The sequence below is a fragment of the Nasonia vitripennis genome, chromosome 3 (assembly GCF_009193385.2).
Source record: "Nasonia vitripennis strain AsymCx chromosome 3, Nvit_psr_1.1, whole genome shotgun sequence".
NCBI lineage: Eukaryota > Metazoa > Arthropoda > Insecta > Hymenoptera > Pteromalidae > Nasonia > Nasonia vitripennis.
The window spans coordinates 15044447-15058398 of NC_045759.1; the positions used below are offsets into that span (position 1 = coordinate 15044447).

The window sequence follows — 13952 nt, forward strand, 5'->3', positions numbered from 1 at the left end:
GATATCAAGATAAAAAACACCCTAGAAAAAAAAATCATCAGTCATAACGTATTCTAAATACTATTCGTTTTTTATTGCTCTTTTTTATTTTAAAACTTCAGTTTTTTTTCGTATAAAATTATATAATTCTTAAACAAAGTACAAAAGTATTTTTAAAATAAATCATGTTAATTCATTCGTGGTTGTATTCGTAAGTGAAGTCCACTTTTTGTTCTCAAAACAAGTTCAGCTGTCACGCTGATGTCATCGCGTTGTTCAGTTGCCTCCACTACGAATTTTCGTAATATTCCTGAAATTATTGCTTTTTCTTCGAGTAGCGCAAATTTCTGGCCTATATAAAACAGAGACATTCTTTTACTGTTTGATATAAAGAAAATTATTCAATTTTAATAACTATTGTACCTATGCAATTTCTTGGACCTGCGCTAAAAGGAATGTATGAATAAGGATGACGTCCAATCATGTTTTCTGCTGCAAAACGTTCTGGATCATACTTTTCGGGGTTAGAGAAAATCTCTGGATCTCTATGCAAGACAGGAAGAACGACTAAAGCGGTTGTCCCCTTCGGCACAGTATATCCACCTACAAAAATCAATTTTATATTCATAACTTAGCAAGCAATTGATAAGTGTTAAAAAATATACCTATTTCAACATCTTCAGAAATTTCTCTTCCTAAGATTGGCACACTAGGATACAAGCGTAAAGCTTCTTTTATACATTTGTCTAAATATTTCATTCGCTTTAAATCTTTCAAACTAGGTCTTCTGTCGTAATCTCCTTCAGAGAAAATCATCTCCAACTCATTGACTACTTCTTCCTAAAAATCATGTTTCATTAAAATGTGATTTCATGCATTATTTCTTTGTTAAATGTAAATTACCTGCACTTCAGGATGACATCCGAGTAAGTATAATGTCCAACATACGGCAGATGAAGTTGTATCATGGCCCTGTTGAATACATTTTTTGTTAAATCCAACATCATTTTCATAAAGTTATATCGATCATTTTACCACAATTCCAATATTACAAAATAAAACAAACCTCGAACATGAACGTATCCACTTCTTCTCTGATATCGCTATTTGAAAGTATAGCTCCATTTTCTGAAGCTTTTATTAACAGATCCAAAAAGGCGAGTCGTTTCTTGGGCACTTGGATTCAGATAAAACAAGATTAATAGAAGTAGGGTAGTCAGTATAAGATCCTATTTTACCATCACTACTGATATCTTACCTTCGTTGCCATTGATCTCTCTAATGCTCTCCGAAATTTCTTTGCGTCTCTCTTTTATCACCTGCGTACAAAAAGTTGAGTATATTGTTGATTTACGTTTATTTAGTTAAGATAAAGAAAATTGGTGATTACCTCATTTGAAAATTGGTGTAAAATTCGAATGCATTCTTGATGTTTCTTGTAAAGTGGCGAAAGTCGGAAAAAGATATTCGACTGATAAAAGACACTAGCTTGTCTGGTTTGAATGATGCTTCCTATACTATTAAAAGTATTGTAAGAAGTTAATTAGAGTAAATTATTCAATCATTAAAAAAACGTATTTTTTATTTTAAAATATAGCTATATTCGAAATAACTACGTTTTTAGTATAAGCAAAAAGCTCTCAATGAAAAACGATTGAAATCAGTTTTAATTATAGTAAAAAACAAAGAATATAAATATTCCTATCGGTTCGTATGTTCATTTTTTCTATCACACGACGGAATAAACATTCAACAATTATTTATCGCTCAAGCAGTAGGTCGATCGTACAAAGAAAAATCACATGAACAATGAGTCCCGGATTCTATAAATTATTGAAGCAAAAAGTGCGTTTTAAAGCGAACTTCCTCGAGCATCAGCAGTATAAGAGGAATTCCAGCATTATAATAAATTGCATGATGAACTTACTCATACACAGCGCGCACGTAATCGCTGTCCGAGTGGCTCTGCGCCGAGATACGCCGGCCCATCGCCGTCTCTGTGTGCAGTGCGAGAGAGAATATCTGCATGTGAGCTTGCAATGATTGTCGGGCTATAAGAGAGCGCTTTGTGTGTGAGAAAGCGCGGGTTTATTCAATGCTCTTACCGCAGATTATGTCGAGGGTGCAGAGAGTCACGTAGGGAAAGATGTTGAACGAGGGCCTGCCCAGCTCCGAGCTCATTTTTCTCACGAGCACCTCTGTCTGCTCACCGAACACCTGCACGAAATCCTCGAGGATGTTGAAGTGAAAGGTCGGTGTCAGGATTTTCCGACGGGAATACCACTTATGGCCTGCGGTAGAGAATTGTTTGAATTAGCATTACGGTTGTTGATTCGTTAAAGGAAAAGTCATATATTATGGATAGTTTTAAGTGTATTATATAAGCACATTATAAGCGATCACGCAAAATGTTTGTATACATGCATTTTACTTTACTGTATTAAAATAGCCACGTGCATCGTGAATGTTTGTGAATATTGTATTTGAAAAATAATACAAACATTCAATTCTGTTCTTTATCTTGTACATAGGAGGATGTAGGATGGTGTGAAAGTATACAATTTTCCTGCATCAATCATGAGTCACGTTGTCTGTCCCTATACAGTGGTTAACTTAATAGTAGTTGAAACTAAAATATTTGGTCTTATAATAATGAAATCTGCAACTAAGTTTGCATTATACATGTTGAATTTATTTGAAGAAAAAAATCGTTCATAGGTCAGAGGATGTTAAAATATTATTCCAGACGGTGGCTTGCTCCACAAAAATTCTATTATAATAACCTATAAAAGAATGTTATTTTTCTTGAATCCATACGTGACTAATAACAGAAAAATTATATCTTATCTCGCTTTGCCGTGCATAAAAATTCAAATTTATTTAACTTCATTTTTCTAGTACATAAAAAGGAAAAGTATATACTTCATAAAGATGATTTTTATTTGAAACCTAACAAATATCTTTTTGCAATTATGATATTAAAAAAAAATACAAGTATATAGTTAACGAATTAAATAGCATTGAATATTAGATTATTCGACATGGATCATTAATTTTTTAATATTACCGGAACCAGTAAGTAGTCCAGTGCCAAGCCAAGGTTGAAGAAATTTGTAATCACAGCTTTTATCTATATGACGATTGCTGCCTAGAATCTGCTCAACTGTTGATGCCTTACTCAGAAATACATAAGGCTTCCTGCCGAGCCAAGCTTTGTTGATTCCTTCTTGAGTTCCCCACATCAACCGCATGCCAACAATAAGACTAAATAATTCTAAATCAAAAAAAAGAAAATTTTTTTTGACTACTATTATTATAAAGCGATAAAGGTTTTATATTTTCCAAGAAAAGGTTACATTATTTCTAAGAATGGTTTATTTGATCAAAACATGCATACTAGACACCACTTAAATTATTTTTTCATAATATTAAGATGTATTTTTAAGTGTCCGCATAACCGTATTTCATTAAAAATATTTTGGATAACACGAATTAACAAATAAATCTAGACATATTAATTTTTTATTTATTTATCATAGATAATTATGAAAAAAAAAGTATAAAAAAGATTTGATTTTGTTTCTTTTAATTTATCATCATTTAATAATAATAATTATTCTTTTAATTCACTCATCTATCTAGTTTATATTAACTTTATAGGCTATAATTTATTAAAATACAATATTTATTATTTGTAGTGAAAAAAACTACTATACCGACGTGCATCGCATTACGTGTAACAAAAGTTATGAAGTTTAGTATAGATTCAAGAGATGGCAGCACATCAATTTTGATCGCGTTTATAAAGTAAAACAACATATGTCTTTTTTTTGGTATTAGTATCAACTTAATTATATTATATTTTGTAAGTTACAATGTTAATATTAACTGTTATTTGCAGTGATAAAGGGCTTAACGCCTACATTTATAGGTGTATTTTTCAGTCCGATGTTCATAGGTGTTTCCGTGGTGTAGTGGTTATCACATCCGCCTAACACGCGGAAGGTCCCCGGTTCGATCCCGGGCGGAAACATTTTTTATAAAACTTTCTTTTGATTGATCTATTGTTAAATATATCGATCACCGATCGAATTATTGAATAATAAAAACCAGGTTCCGCGTGCAAAGGTTAATATATTCGCTTAACTATATGAGAAAATAAAAACTACAAGAACTGGATAGTAAAAAAAATGCATAATCATAAAAGGAAATAATTACACTTTAAACAAGAGGGCAGAAGATGTAAGAAAAGACTGTGTAAATTGATAAGAAATTACAACAAAAAAACTCAATAAAATATAAATTCAATAATTCAATAATTCGTAGCAAGACCCATACTTCGAAAGATCTTTTACTAGTAGTTTAATCCATCCCGAAGTATTCTAATATCTTGACAATAATTAATATTTAATAAACAACCAACTAATTCCAATAGTTTCGTATTTCTATAAATATCTACAACAAGTCCAAATAATACACACCAGACAAAATACTCAATGTATGTACATACAGTTTGAAATTTCGAAATAACTACTCTAGATAATAAAAGAGCTTAGAGATTCTAATTACTTTACAAAAAAGTAATAAGCTAAATGTAAAACAAAGAATTTAGTCACATTTACGTGTAAAAATGTATATAGCGTTGATAAGTTGGTAAAAAACTCTTGCGACTAAAATTCATCTAGTTTTATGACAAACAAGTATTTTCTAGCATATGTTCCATGTATGTGAAACTTATAAAATTAATAATGTAACAAAATATTTAAATGAATGCAAAACAAATCAGGGTAAACTATTGAGAGTTCTGTAGGCATCATTGCAATTATTTTGATACATGTATAATTATTTTCATAACATTCATTATCCATAAATAAACACATCCGTCTAACACGCGGAAAGCCCCTATTGAAAGCGGAAATTTCTTTTTTTTTTTACTAAACACTTCTACTTGATCAGTTTTCTTCTAAGAAACCGTGCTCCAATTATTAGATCATGAAAAATAACAGGTTTCCGTGGTGTAGTGGTTATCACATCCGCCTAACACGCGGAAGGTCCCCGGTTCGATCCCGGGCGGAAACATTTTTGCTCTTGCAAACAGTTTAATAATTTCCTAACTTAAAAATTCACTATTTTTCTGCCGATAGATTGAACTTGACGAAAGATTAAAATTTAACTTACATATTAAAACCCAATTCAAAAAAGCTTCAAATGCGTTGAAAAAACTAGACAGACTCTTCTATTCCTAATTAATAACCATCAAATCCCAATAATTCACTATATCCCGAGTAACACCCATAACAAATCTATTCTGTACTCGCCAAAAAGAATAAACACCGTACACTTAACCGACAATTACGAAATAACGGATTTAAACGAAAAAGAACTGCAAGATTTCGATTACTATTCGCAAAAATGCACCAAATAAAAATGTTAGTAACAGCAGTCATATTTTTTTTAAAATATATGTACATAGCGTTGATTAGTCAGTAAGAAACTTCTACGACTATAATTCAGCTAGTTTTCGCATCAGCATGGTTTCTAGCATAAGTTTAATATACAAAAAACTTAAAAAATAAGTTAAGTAATGAGCTACGCGAGCAAATACAAATATTTATAATCTAACACTGCGAGTATCCTGCAGGATCATTCTGTGCATCAATAAATATGTAATAGATTTTCTTTACATGCATTTTTTTACCAATGTACTATTGTACTATTTTTGACAATAAAGAATCAATTGGAAAAATCACATCCGCCTAACTCACGGAAAGTCTCCGATTCGGGCGGTTTTTGCTCTTATAAACAGTTTAATAATTTCCTAATTTACAAATTCACCATCTTTCTGCAGGATATCATTCTTGCAAATCATATGTGATTTTTTTTCAAATGATTCTTTATTGAACGTTACTTTAGTGTGTCGCCCGCTGTGACATAATAAAAATATCGTGGTTTATTTAATTACTTAATACAATGAAACTTATAACGCTCTAAATCAACCCTTATTTGGTTTCAATTTGATACTAATCGTAATCTCCCTTTTATATAGATAGAAAAATACAAATGTCTGTTGGAATGCAGGCCCTTTCGCGCCAAAAATAAGCGTTTCCGTGGTGTAGTGGTTATCACATCCGCCTAACACGCGGAAGGTCCCCGGTTCGATCCCGGGCGGAAACATTTTTTAAAATTTTATTTTGGAATTAGTTCAGTTCTTAACACAGTAGCAATTACGTGAATAGTTTGTATAATGTTAATAAATAAACCATCTTGCAGCAGTATATTATTACTCACCATCATGATCAACTTTTAGCTGCACTAGGTTTCCTATCAATGGAAGAGAAAATGGTCCAGGGATTTTAGCAAGGTATTTCCAACAACGTCGCTTCATTTGCCACCATCTCAATATCAACCATCCAAAAATTGTGAAAAGCACCATTAGCAGGATGTTAAACCTTTTCACGTCCAATATCCACTGCAGACATTTGTTTGCTAAATACATAAACATTTTATCACTATTTTCCGTACACTCGCACTTATACTTTATAAAACTGTGGGCCCCCCTCACTTTCACTACTATTCCAAAAACTACAAAAAAAAACTGGAATCTGTATAGCACTTTTGAAAAATTATTTAACCAAGATACGAACGACTTTAAAATTTCGCGTTGTATCCCGTCTACACGTAATACTGTCAATGATGGACAACGTATTGTGCAGGCATTTAGCTTCATCAGCAATGAAACACTTTTTTGATCAAACATTTTGCGCAATTGTTACAAAGAAAGATGATTCGATTGCTTCTCAGTTGAAATCAAAACCAAAAGAAGAAAATTGTTGATGAACTCGTAAAATTTGTTCCTGCCTTCAATTTACAAACTTCCACAATATTTTGTAAATTTTAATATTGCGCGGTCATTTTTTATATGGTTGTAAATGTAACAATCATCATTTATTTATTTGATTTAGTTGTTGATATAATACTCATTTATTTATTATTAGGTTTCGCTTTTTCAATCTGTATTTTGCGACAATTATAGACGATGATTTTTGGTAAAATGTACATAACAGACTTTATTTTTATCTTGTGTATTCAAGTTATTTTTAATTAAGATAAGCATATATTATAAAATTAAAGTGCTCATCCCTGGTAAAAAATTTACGTTTCGAATTCGCTAAGACCTTTAGACTTAGCTAACTGTCTTAACGGTTACCAAGCTAAAATTTAACAAAAAACGTGGCTTAGGAACCGCTAAGTTTCCAAGATGTCTGCCGGAGGCTAATTTGAGGTTACGAGGTTAGGATAATCACCAGCTAAATCAATCAATTTAATTTTATTAATATTTCAATTTTTTACATATAATATAGTCCTATTCTACTATCTGAACAAGGTTTGTATGATACGCATGCACTGCACTTCATTTCACTTGACCGTACCAAGTCAACTGTTATTTCATAATGTCATGCTGTCTGATTCAATAAGATAAATGAAAATTGTTTGTATTAGCAAACTAAATAGTTCAAAATGCCTTGTTCAACAAGACTAAACTAAAAAAAAACCCATTCAAACATTCATTGTGGTTTTGAGTACATAAGATAAGAATTTCACAAAATCAGTCAATTAAAGTAATAACACAATAAAGATTATTGATGTGCACTCTTTTTGAAAATGCCAAGAGCTAATTAATAAGTTCAAGCAATCTTTATTGTATTATTACTTTAATTGACTGATTTGAGATTTTGGTAAAAAATCACCGATGCCAAGAAAAATGTGAAATTCTTATCTTATGTACTCAAAACCACAATGAATGTTTGAATGGGTTTTTTTTTAGTTTAGTCTTGTTGAACAAGGCATTTTGAACTATTTAGTTTGCTAATACAAACAATTTTCATTTATCTTATTGAATCAGACAGCATGACATTATGAAATAACAGTTGACTTGGTACGGTCAAGTGAAATGAAGTGCAGTGCATGCGTATCATACAAACCTTGTTCAGATAGTAGAATAGGACTATATTATATGTAAAAAATTGAAATATTAATAAAATTAAATTGATTGATTTAGCTGGTGATTATCCTAACCTCGTAACCTCAAATTAGCCTCCGGCAGACATCTTGGAAACTTAGCGGTTCCTAAGCCACGTTTTTTGTTAAATTTTAGCTTGGTAACCGTTAAGACAGTTAGCTAAGTCTAAAGGTCTTAGCAAATTCGAACCATTAATTTTCTACCAGAGTATAGGTAAATTTATATTTATTAATAAAAGTTTTAACCTGACAATTGTATACGTATGGCTAGTAAACTGAATTTAAGCAAATTAACTGCAAGGAGTTGTGCATAAGCTTCTATTACAGTAAGCGGTTATTTAGCGGTTTTCTAAGCGGTTCATTGGCGTTATTGGTTAAATAAGCCATTGCTAAGCCATTGAACCGTTGACATTTCTACCAGCGATCGTTGCAGTTATGGATGATTCTATAAAAAATAACTCGTAATCACGATCTCAAAATTGTAATTCTAGTCTTGCCTCAACAACATATTTATTGCCTCAATTACCTTAAATTATAATGAATACCTGTTCAATCTGACTAATTACAGCGTAATTAAATATAAAATACACGATTGTATACTTATTTAAACTAAATGTTTATTATATAGATATATTTCATCCATATAAAATATATTTAATGTATATGAAATAGGATACCTTATCCAAGTAATTTTAAATCATGGGACATAATAATTACTTTTTTTAAAAAGGTATTTATTTATATTTTCAAAATGCTGTGTACCATGATGCAGCTGACGCAGCGATGAATACATAAAAATATTTTTGCTATATCCATCTTGCCCGACTTTTCTGTACTTTTTCAGAACCCTTTATCTTATTGAACACATTTAATTTTGATCAGTAGAAAGTCCTGCATAAACATTTGATTGCGAACACAAGCAACAAAATTATCGCACGGAGATCATCAACTAGCAGTGTATCGACGCAGTGATTTCGTCACGCAACGGTGTGTAGCTCTCGGCCGATATATAGGCGCTGCACAGTAGACAGACTCTCTACTCTCTCCCTCTCTTGGCTCGCGATATTGACATAACACCCCCTTAGACTTCTCTGTTTAGATACGAATGCCGATGCTATACACCTCCGGTTGCCAAGGCGACCGAGCGGACTACGCTACCCGCCGAGCTTTCCTCGGAGGCACGCGCGCGCTTGCAAGCTTGCCCCCGCGCTCTCACAAACGGGCGCGTGAACCTCTGCTTCAAGGAGCCATGTGTCTGTATGTATCTGTGTGTGTGTGTGTCTGAGTCGAGCACACTTTGGACCGAATTTTTACGGATGAATGTGACGGATATTTCTTGTGTGAAATCCTTTGCGGAGTGAGTCTTAGCCGGGATCGTAAGTACTTATCGGTAGAAAGTCTGTACAATACTTGGAATTTACGTTAACGCACCGAGTAGACTCGTGACTTGATTTATTATATGTTTCATGGAATTCTGTAATGACATGCTGCACGTACGCGCAAAAATATAGACGAGCTGTCTTTCAATGACTCTCAACTATTTTTTCTGCTGTAGCATTAGATTACATCGTGCTTGAATGACGCGTTGAACAAACACAGTTGTCTCGCTGAGGATGCTAATCACGTACACCTGCGTTTCAAAGTCTAAAAATATCACAGACATTATGAATAACCGATGAGGAGTTATTGTTGATGTTCTAGAAAAACTGATATCTTATTATTCCCCGTGTATTCTAGGTAGGCAAAATCACAAACTTCAGAGGGTCCTTTATCACTCGGATACTTTCTAATCAAACCAAGGTAAATATACTATATATAATACTACAATTAAACATCGAATTCAAATTTCACATTCGCCTAGATTCGAAAGTACACGAATCAACGAATGCAGTAGACAAAAACAAAAAAGGAAGGCGCAACAAAACTAAACAAAATGCCAACGTTCTCACACGGCATTTATTCCGTAAATAGTAAAGCAGCCGCTGTCGCAAACGCTGCAGTCCGGCAAAGGCGAATTACCCAATCGAGTTTCCAATTTCGTCGCGTGCAACTCCCGCAGGTAAAACGTGGCGTTGCTTTCGCGATAAAAGCTACCCTCTCCCCCCTATACTCGATACGCACAGCCCAGAGAGGTCCGCAATTGCTCTGGGGCGTCGCTGCCAATTTCCGACTAATATGTCAGAGAGCGCGGAATCGCCCAAGGTCGCACGCGCCGGAAGAAAACGTAATCACGAAGTGTGCGCATTGCTGGATCTGGGGCCACGCGACTGCATAGCACGTTCGGCTGATAAATTCTCTGTGAAATTCGATATAGCCAAGTGCTGAAGGGCTGCTCGATTGCTTCTCATTTGGTTGGTCATGGGATTACTATTTTCGATGCGTTTCTTGGGTGTAGTGGGAGTTTTTTGGAAGCTGGTGTATATGATGGATAATTATATGTGGGCGTTGACAGTGACACTAAAGATTTTAACTGTATGTACACTTTTATTTACGGTAAAAAACTAAATTACAGAATATCATTAATGCTAATATATTATCATACAACCTATGTCAAGTCTTCAAGTTACGATTTTGCGAAATTCCATGCTGGTTCAACGATAATCCTAGTTACGATGGCAAACAGAGGTATGGGAAATTCTGTCAGATCATAATCCAACCTAAACTTCTCAACTTCAACGAGACGTCCAAATAAGACAGACTCATCGGATCATTTCCTAAGAAGCTTATTCTGTATCTCCTGTAGACTCTTGCCCTTAGTTTCCGGCATGAATACGCAGACGTAAGGTATAAGGAGCAAGGCGCAAATGCCGTGCAGCCAGAAGACATAGGTATCCCCGATCGCATCCTTAATCGGCTGGAACGACCTGGTCGCGGCGAACGACCAGACAGCCCCAACCAAACTGGCTACACAACCTGCCACGCACTTGATGTCGGCTGGGAAAATCTCGCCCAGCACCGTGCTGGGCACGCTCATCAGTCCCACGAAGTAGCTAATGATGAACAAGAAGACCGAGACCAGCGGCAACCAGTGCAACCTCGTCAGGTCGGCACCTATGTTGATTAGGTACGAGTTTCCACCCAAGCCAGCCATGGACAGAGCAACTCCAGCCGACGAAACGATCAGCAGGAATCTCCTGCCGCACCTGTCGATCAGACACATGGAGAGAGCTGTGGCAAGGATACCCGAAGAGTGCACGCAGATGACCGCCACCGAAGGTTCCAACAACGTCTGCTGGCTGTTCCGGATTATGGTCTCCATGTAGAAGATAATAGTGTTCAAGCCCGTGATCTGCATGAAGGTGAACAGAATGATAATTAGAAGCATGGCTCGGCGTATCGGCGCCGACTCGAATCTGCGCAGCTTGTCGCGAAAACTCTCACAGCTGGTGGACGCCACAAAGTTTTTGATGACGTTGACTTCCTGGTCTGGATCGTTACTGGGCTGGTACCAGCCGACGGATCGTCTCGCTCGCTCGTAATCCTTGATCTTTATGAGCCAGTGCGGCGATTCGGGCAGCCAGAGAAACAGCATACCAACCATGATGCAGGCGACTATGTACACGGCTGCCGAAACGTCCATCGAGAGGTACGAGCCGCATATGCTGCTCACCTGAAACGAAAGATGTGAAACTTGTGAAGGTAACGATCGAGCCAATCCTCAATTATTTCAACAAAGTTAATACTAACAACAACACCAACGGATCCACCGCCAGCCATAGCCAGCGAAACCAAAGCTCCTCGTATTTCAGGTAGGGCGACTTCGGCCACGTAGAGAGAAAAGCAGCTGTAGGTCATTCCGAGGCCAAGCCCACCTATGACCCTCGCAGCGTACAACCAGGCGACGGAATTGGCGATCATGGTGAAGAGCCAGCAGCAGCCGATCGGTACAATAGAGAGCGTGAGAGACCTTTTGCTGCCGAGATAGTTAACGGAGACGGCCCCGGATATCGCCCCGAAGAAGCGCCCGAGATTGAGCAATGAAGCGACCCAGGCTGCTTCTTCGGACGTCAAGGGAAGCTTGGAGTCGGGAGATGTCAGACGGACCAGGTACGGTGAGGACCAACCGCACATTATGCCTAGCTCTATCATTATCACCGTCACTGAAACGAATTGCAATATTGAGAATGCATATTAAAGTCGTATAATTTTGAGATTAGATTGGTATGAATGCAAGGAAGTGTGCGCTATATAGGCTTATGGTATGGGGTAACCTATTACCTCCTATTCCCGTGAGCCATTGTGGATAGAACTTTCGCAGGGTGTACAGCTTCTCAAGTCCACGCACCATGTTAGATCTGTTCAAAAACTCGTATTCGAACAGTTTATTCCAAAATCTCTTGTTCACTTCTGTCGATTTAACATCAACTCGGAATCAAAGCGATGATGAATGTTGAAAAGTCGAAAACTTTCAAGACAGACGAAAAAACGAGTCCTCAAAAAAAAAACTCCACCGCGAAGTTCAAGCATCGAACGAATGACCACATATCACAAAAATCTCCAAGATCGGATCTTTGCACTTTGCACTCACTAGCGACAATGGTACTAGTGGCGTCGAACTTCAATCCCGTACTGGCAGCACTATCGTCACGACTGCCATACTTATAGTTCTCTAATCCAAATATTTGTCCTAGAGGGCTCGAGTTTAGCTATGAAGAGAGTGAAAGAGAGATAGATAGATATCGCCTTCCAGTTGAAGAAGCTAACGAATTTATACCCGCGCAAACATTTGGCGAACATGTACCAACCGCGTGGCACAGTAAAACTAGTGTATAGTTTTTCCTGGATTATGTATATATTCCAACGAGCTGACTTTAATACTGGCTTTACGATCTAATACGCAGTCGTCTCTACTGGTGATACGCTGGAGAGGTCATTAGCTTGAAATTTAAAATTAATCTCCGTACACGGCCATTAATTATGGCTAGAACGTTCTCTAGGGAATTCTCGAACTTGTGGCTAATTAAAAATGCATTAAGCTGCGATATCGCAATTTTCATTCCTGCGCTTTATCGATTGGCCAAAGGCATGAATTATCTCTGAACTCGTTGACTGATGACGTTGTATAATCCAGGCATTGAAAATCCTGATATAGTTGGGCGCCATATACCATCACCTGAGCAAACACGGTCTTCTAGATTCATTGGAAAAGACCATTTCGCACATAGACATCCACAGCATCGCAAGAATCACGATCTTCAAAACTCCGCCAGAAAATCCAGGAGCTTCCTGCAGTGAGCCGAAAAACAAGCGTCATCCCCCTGGAAACGCCGCTTCTACAGAACTCCAACAAATCAGTAAAAAAAACAGATTCACCCAGAAGCGCATCGCACACACCCTTGTACACACACATGCCAACAATTGGAGGGTGCAAGAGACTGTCTCTCTACGCTGGGCACACATGCAGGCACGTGATCTACACCTTTCCACAGCCATGGATCATTTCGCGCGAGCGTCGAGGGGGAGTGTCGCCCGCGCGCGCATTACATTATATGCCCCCGTTATGGCGCAAACCGCTTGTGTGTACACGTTCACGGGATGGGCCATGCAGCAGTAGGAATATATATGGATAAAGAGAAATATATTATATATAGGTGTACATATAGGAGCGCGCGTTACATACACACACACACACACATATGTATATATATATATATATATATATATATATATATATATATATATATATATATATATATATTTCAAAGTGGACGGATACCAGCGAAAATCGAGCAGTCCGTAGGGTTCGTTGAGACGACGGAGTAGCTCGATTTTCGTTGGATTCCGATAGGCCGTTCGGATGATAATCGCATCCGAAGTTGATAAGTTTTTTTCGACCGATTGTCAAATCAATTTTCTCCGCGGTTAAACGTGAACTCCAAGCTCATTTTATAATCACACACTGCACGCTTAATGGTGCGTGTCAATATTTGATGTAATCATAGTGATTTATCTCC

General features: G+C 36.6%; 3 protein-coding genes and 3 non-coding genes across 8 annotated transcripts in view; 4 read left to right on the forward strand and 2 right to left on the reverse strand.

Moving 5' to 3' along the window:
* LOC100119856 overlaps nt 1–13952 on the forward strand; it is a 30897-nt gene that overhangs the window by 2599 nt on the left and 14346 nt on the right. The window contains exon 2 of one of the 3 annotated variants that reach the window (XM_001603513.6): nt 9736–9798. Coding sequence is in view for 1 of the 3 variants with exons in the window: in XM_031927285.2 (XP_031783145.1) it covers nt 11976–12045 (70 nt within the window). In the remaining 2 variants the exon portion in view is untranslated. Of the gene's footprint in view, nt 1–9735; nt 9799–11902; nt 12046–13952 lie in introns of those variants that run through there. The other 2 variants (XM_008206431.4, XM_031927285.2) reach the window with 2 other exon arrangements.
* On the reverse strand, nt 50–6683 carry LOC100119752 (cytochrome P450 4c3). The gene is made up of 11 exons (XM_001603426.6): nt 6268–6683; nt 3047–3253; nt 2085–2270; nt 1907–1976; nt 1370–1496; nt 1238–1298; nt 1046–1155; nt 883–951; nt 645–819; nt 403–582; nt 50–331 (listed from the first exon to the last, which is right to left on the reverse strand). Exons 1-11 carry the CDS (start codon nt 6479–6481, stop codon nt 168–170), a joined length of 1563 nt encoding a protein of 520 aa, XP_001603476.3. The 5' UTR covers nt 6482–6683; the 3' UTR covers nt 50–167.
* Nucleotides 3940–4012, forward strand: TRNAV-AAC. The gene has a single exon. It is a non-coding gene; the product is annotated as a tRNA-Val (tRNA).
* On the forward strand, nt 4986–5058 carry TRNAV-AAC. The gene has a single exon. It is a non-coding gene; the product is annotated as a tRNA-Val (tRNA).
* TRNAV-AAC lies at nt 6081–6153 on the forward strand. Its single transcript has one exon. It is a non-coding gene; the product is annotated as a tRNA-Val (tRNA).
* Nucleotides 9842–11634, reverse strand: LOC100119781 (facilitated trehalose transporter Tret1-2 homolog). Its single transcript, XM_031927284.1, has one exon. The coding sequence runs from the start codon at nt 11576–11578 to the stop codon at nt 10706–10708; it is 873 nt and encodes a 290-aa protein (XP_031783144.1). The 5' UTR covers nt 11579–11634; the 3' UTR covers nt 9842–10705.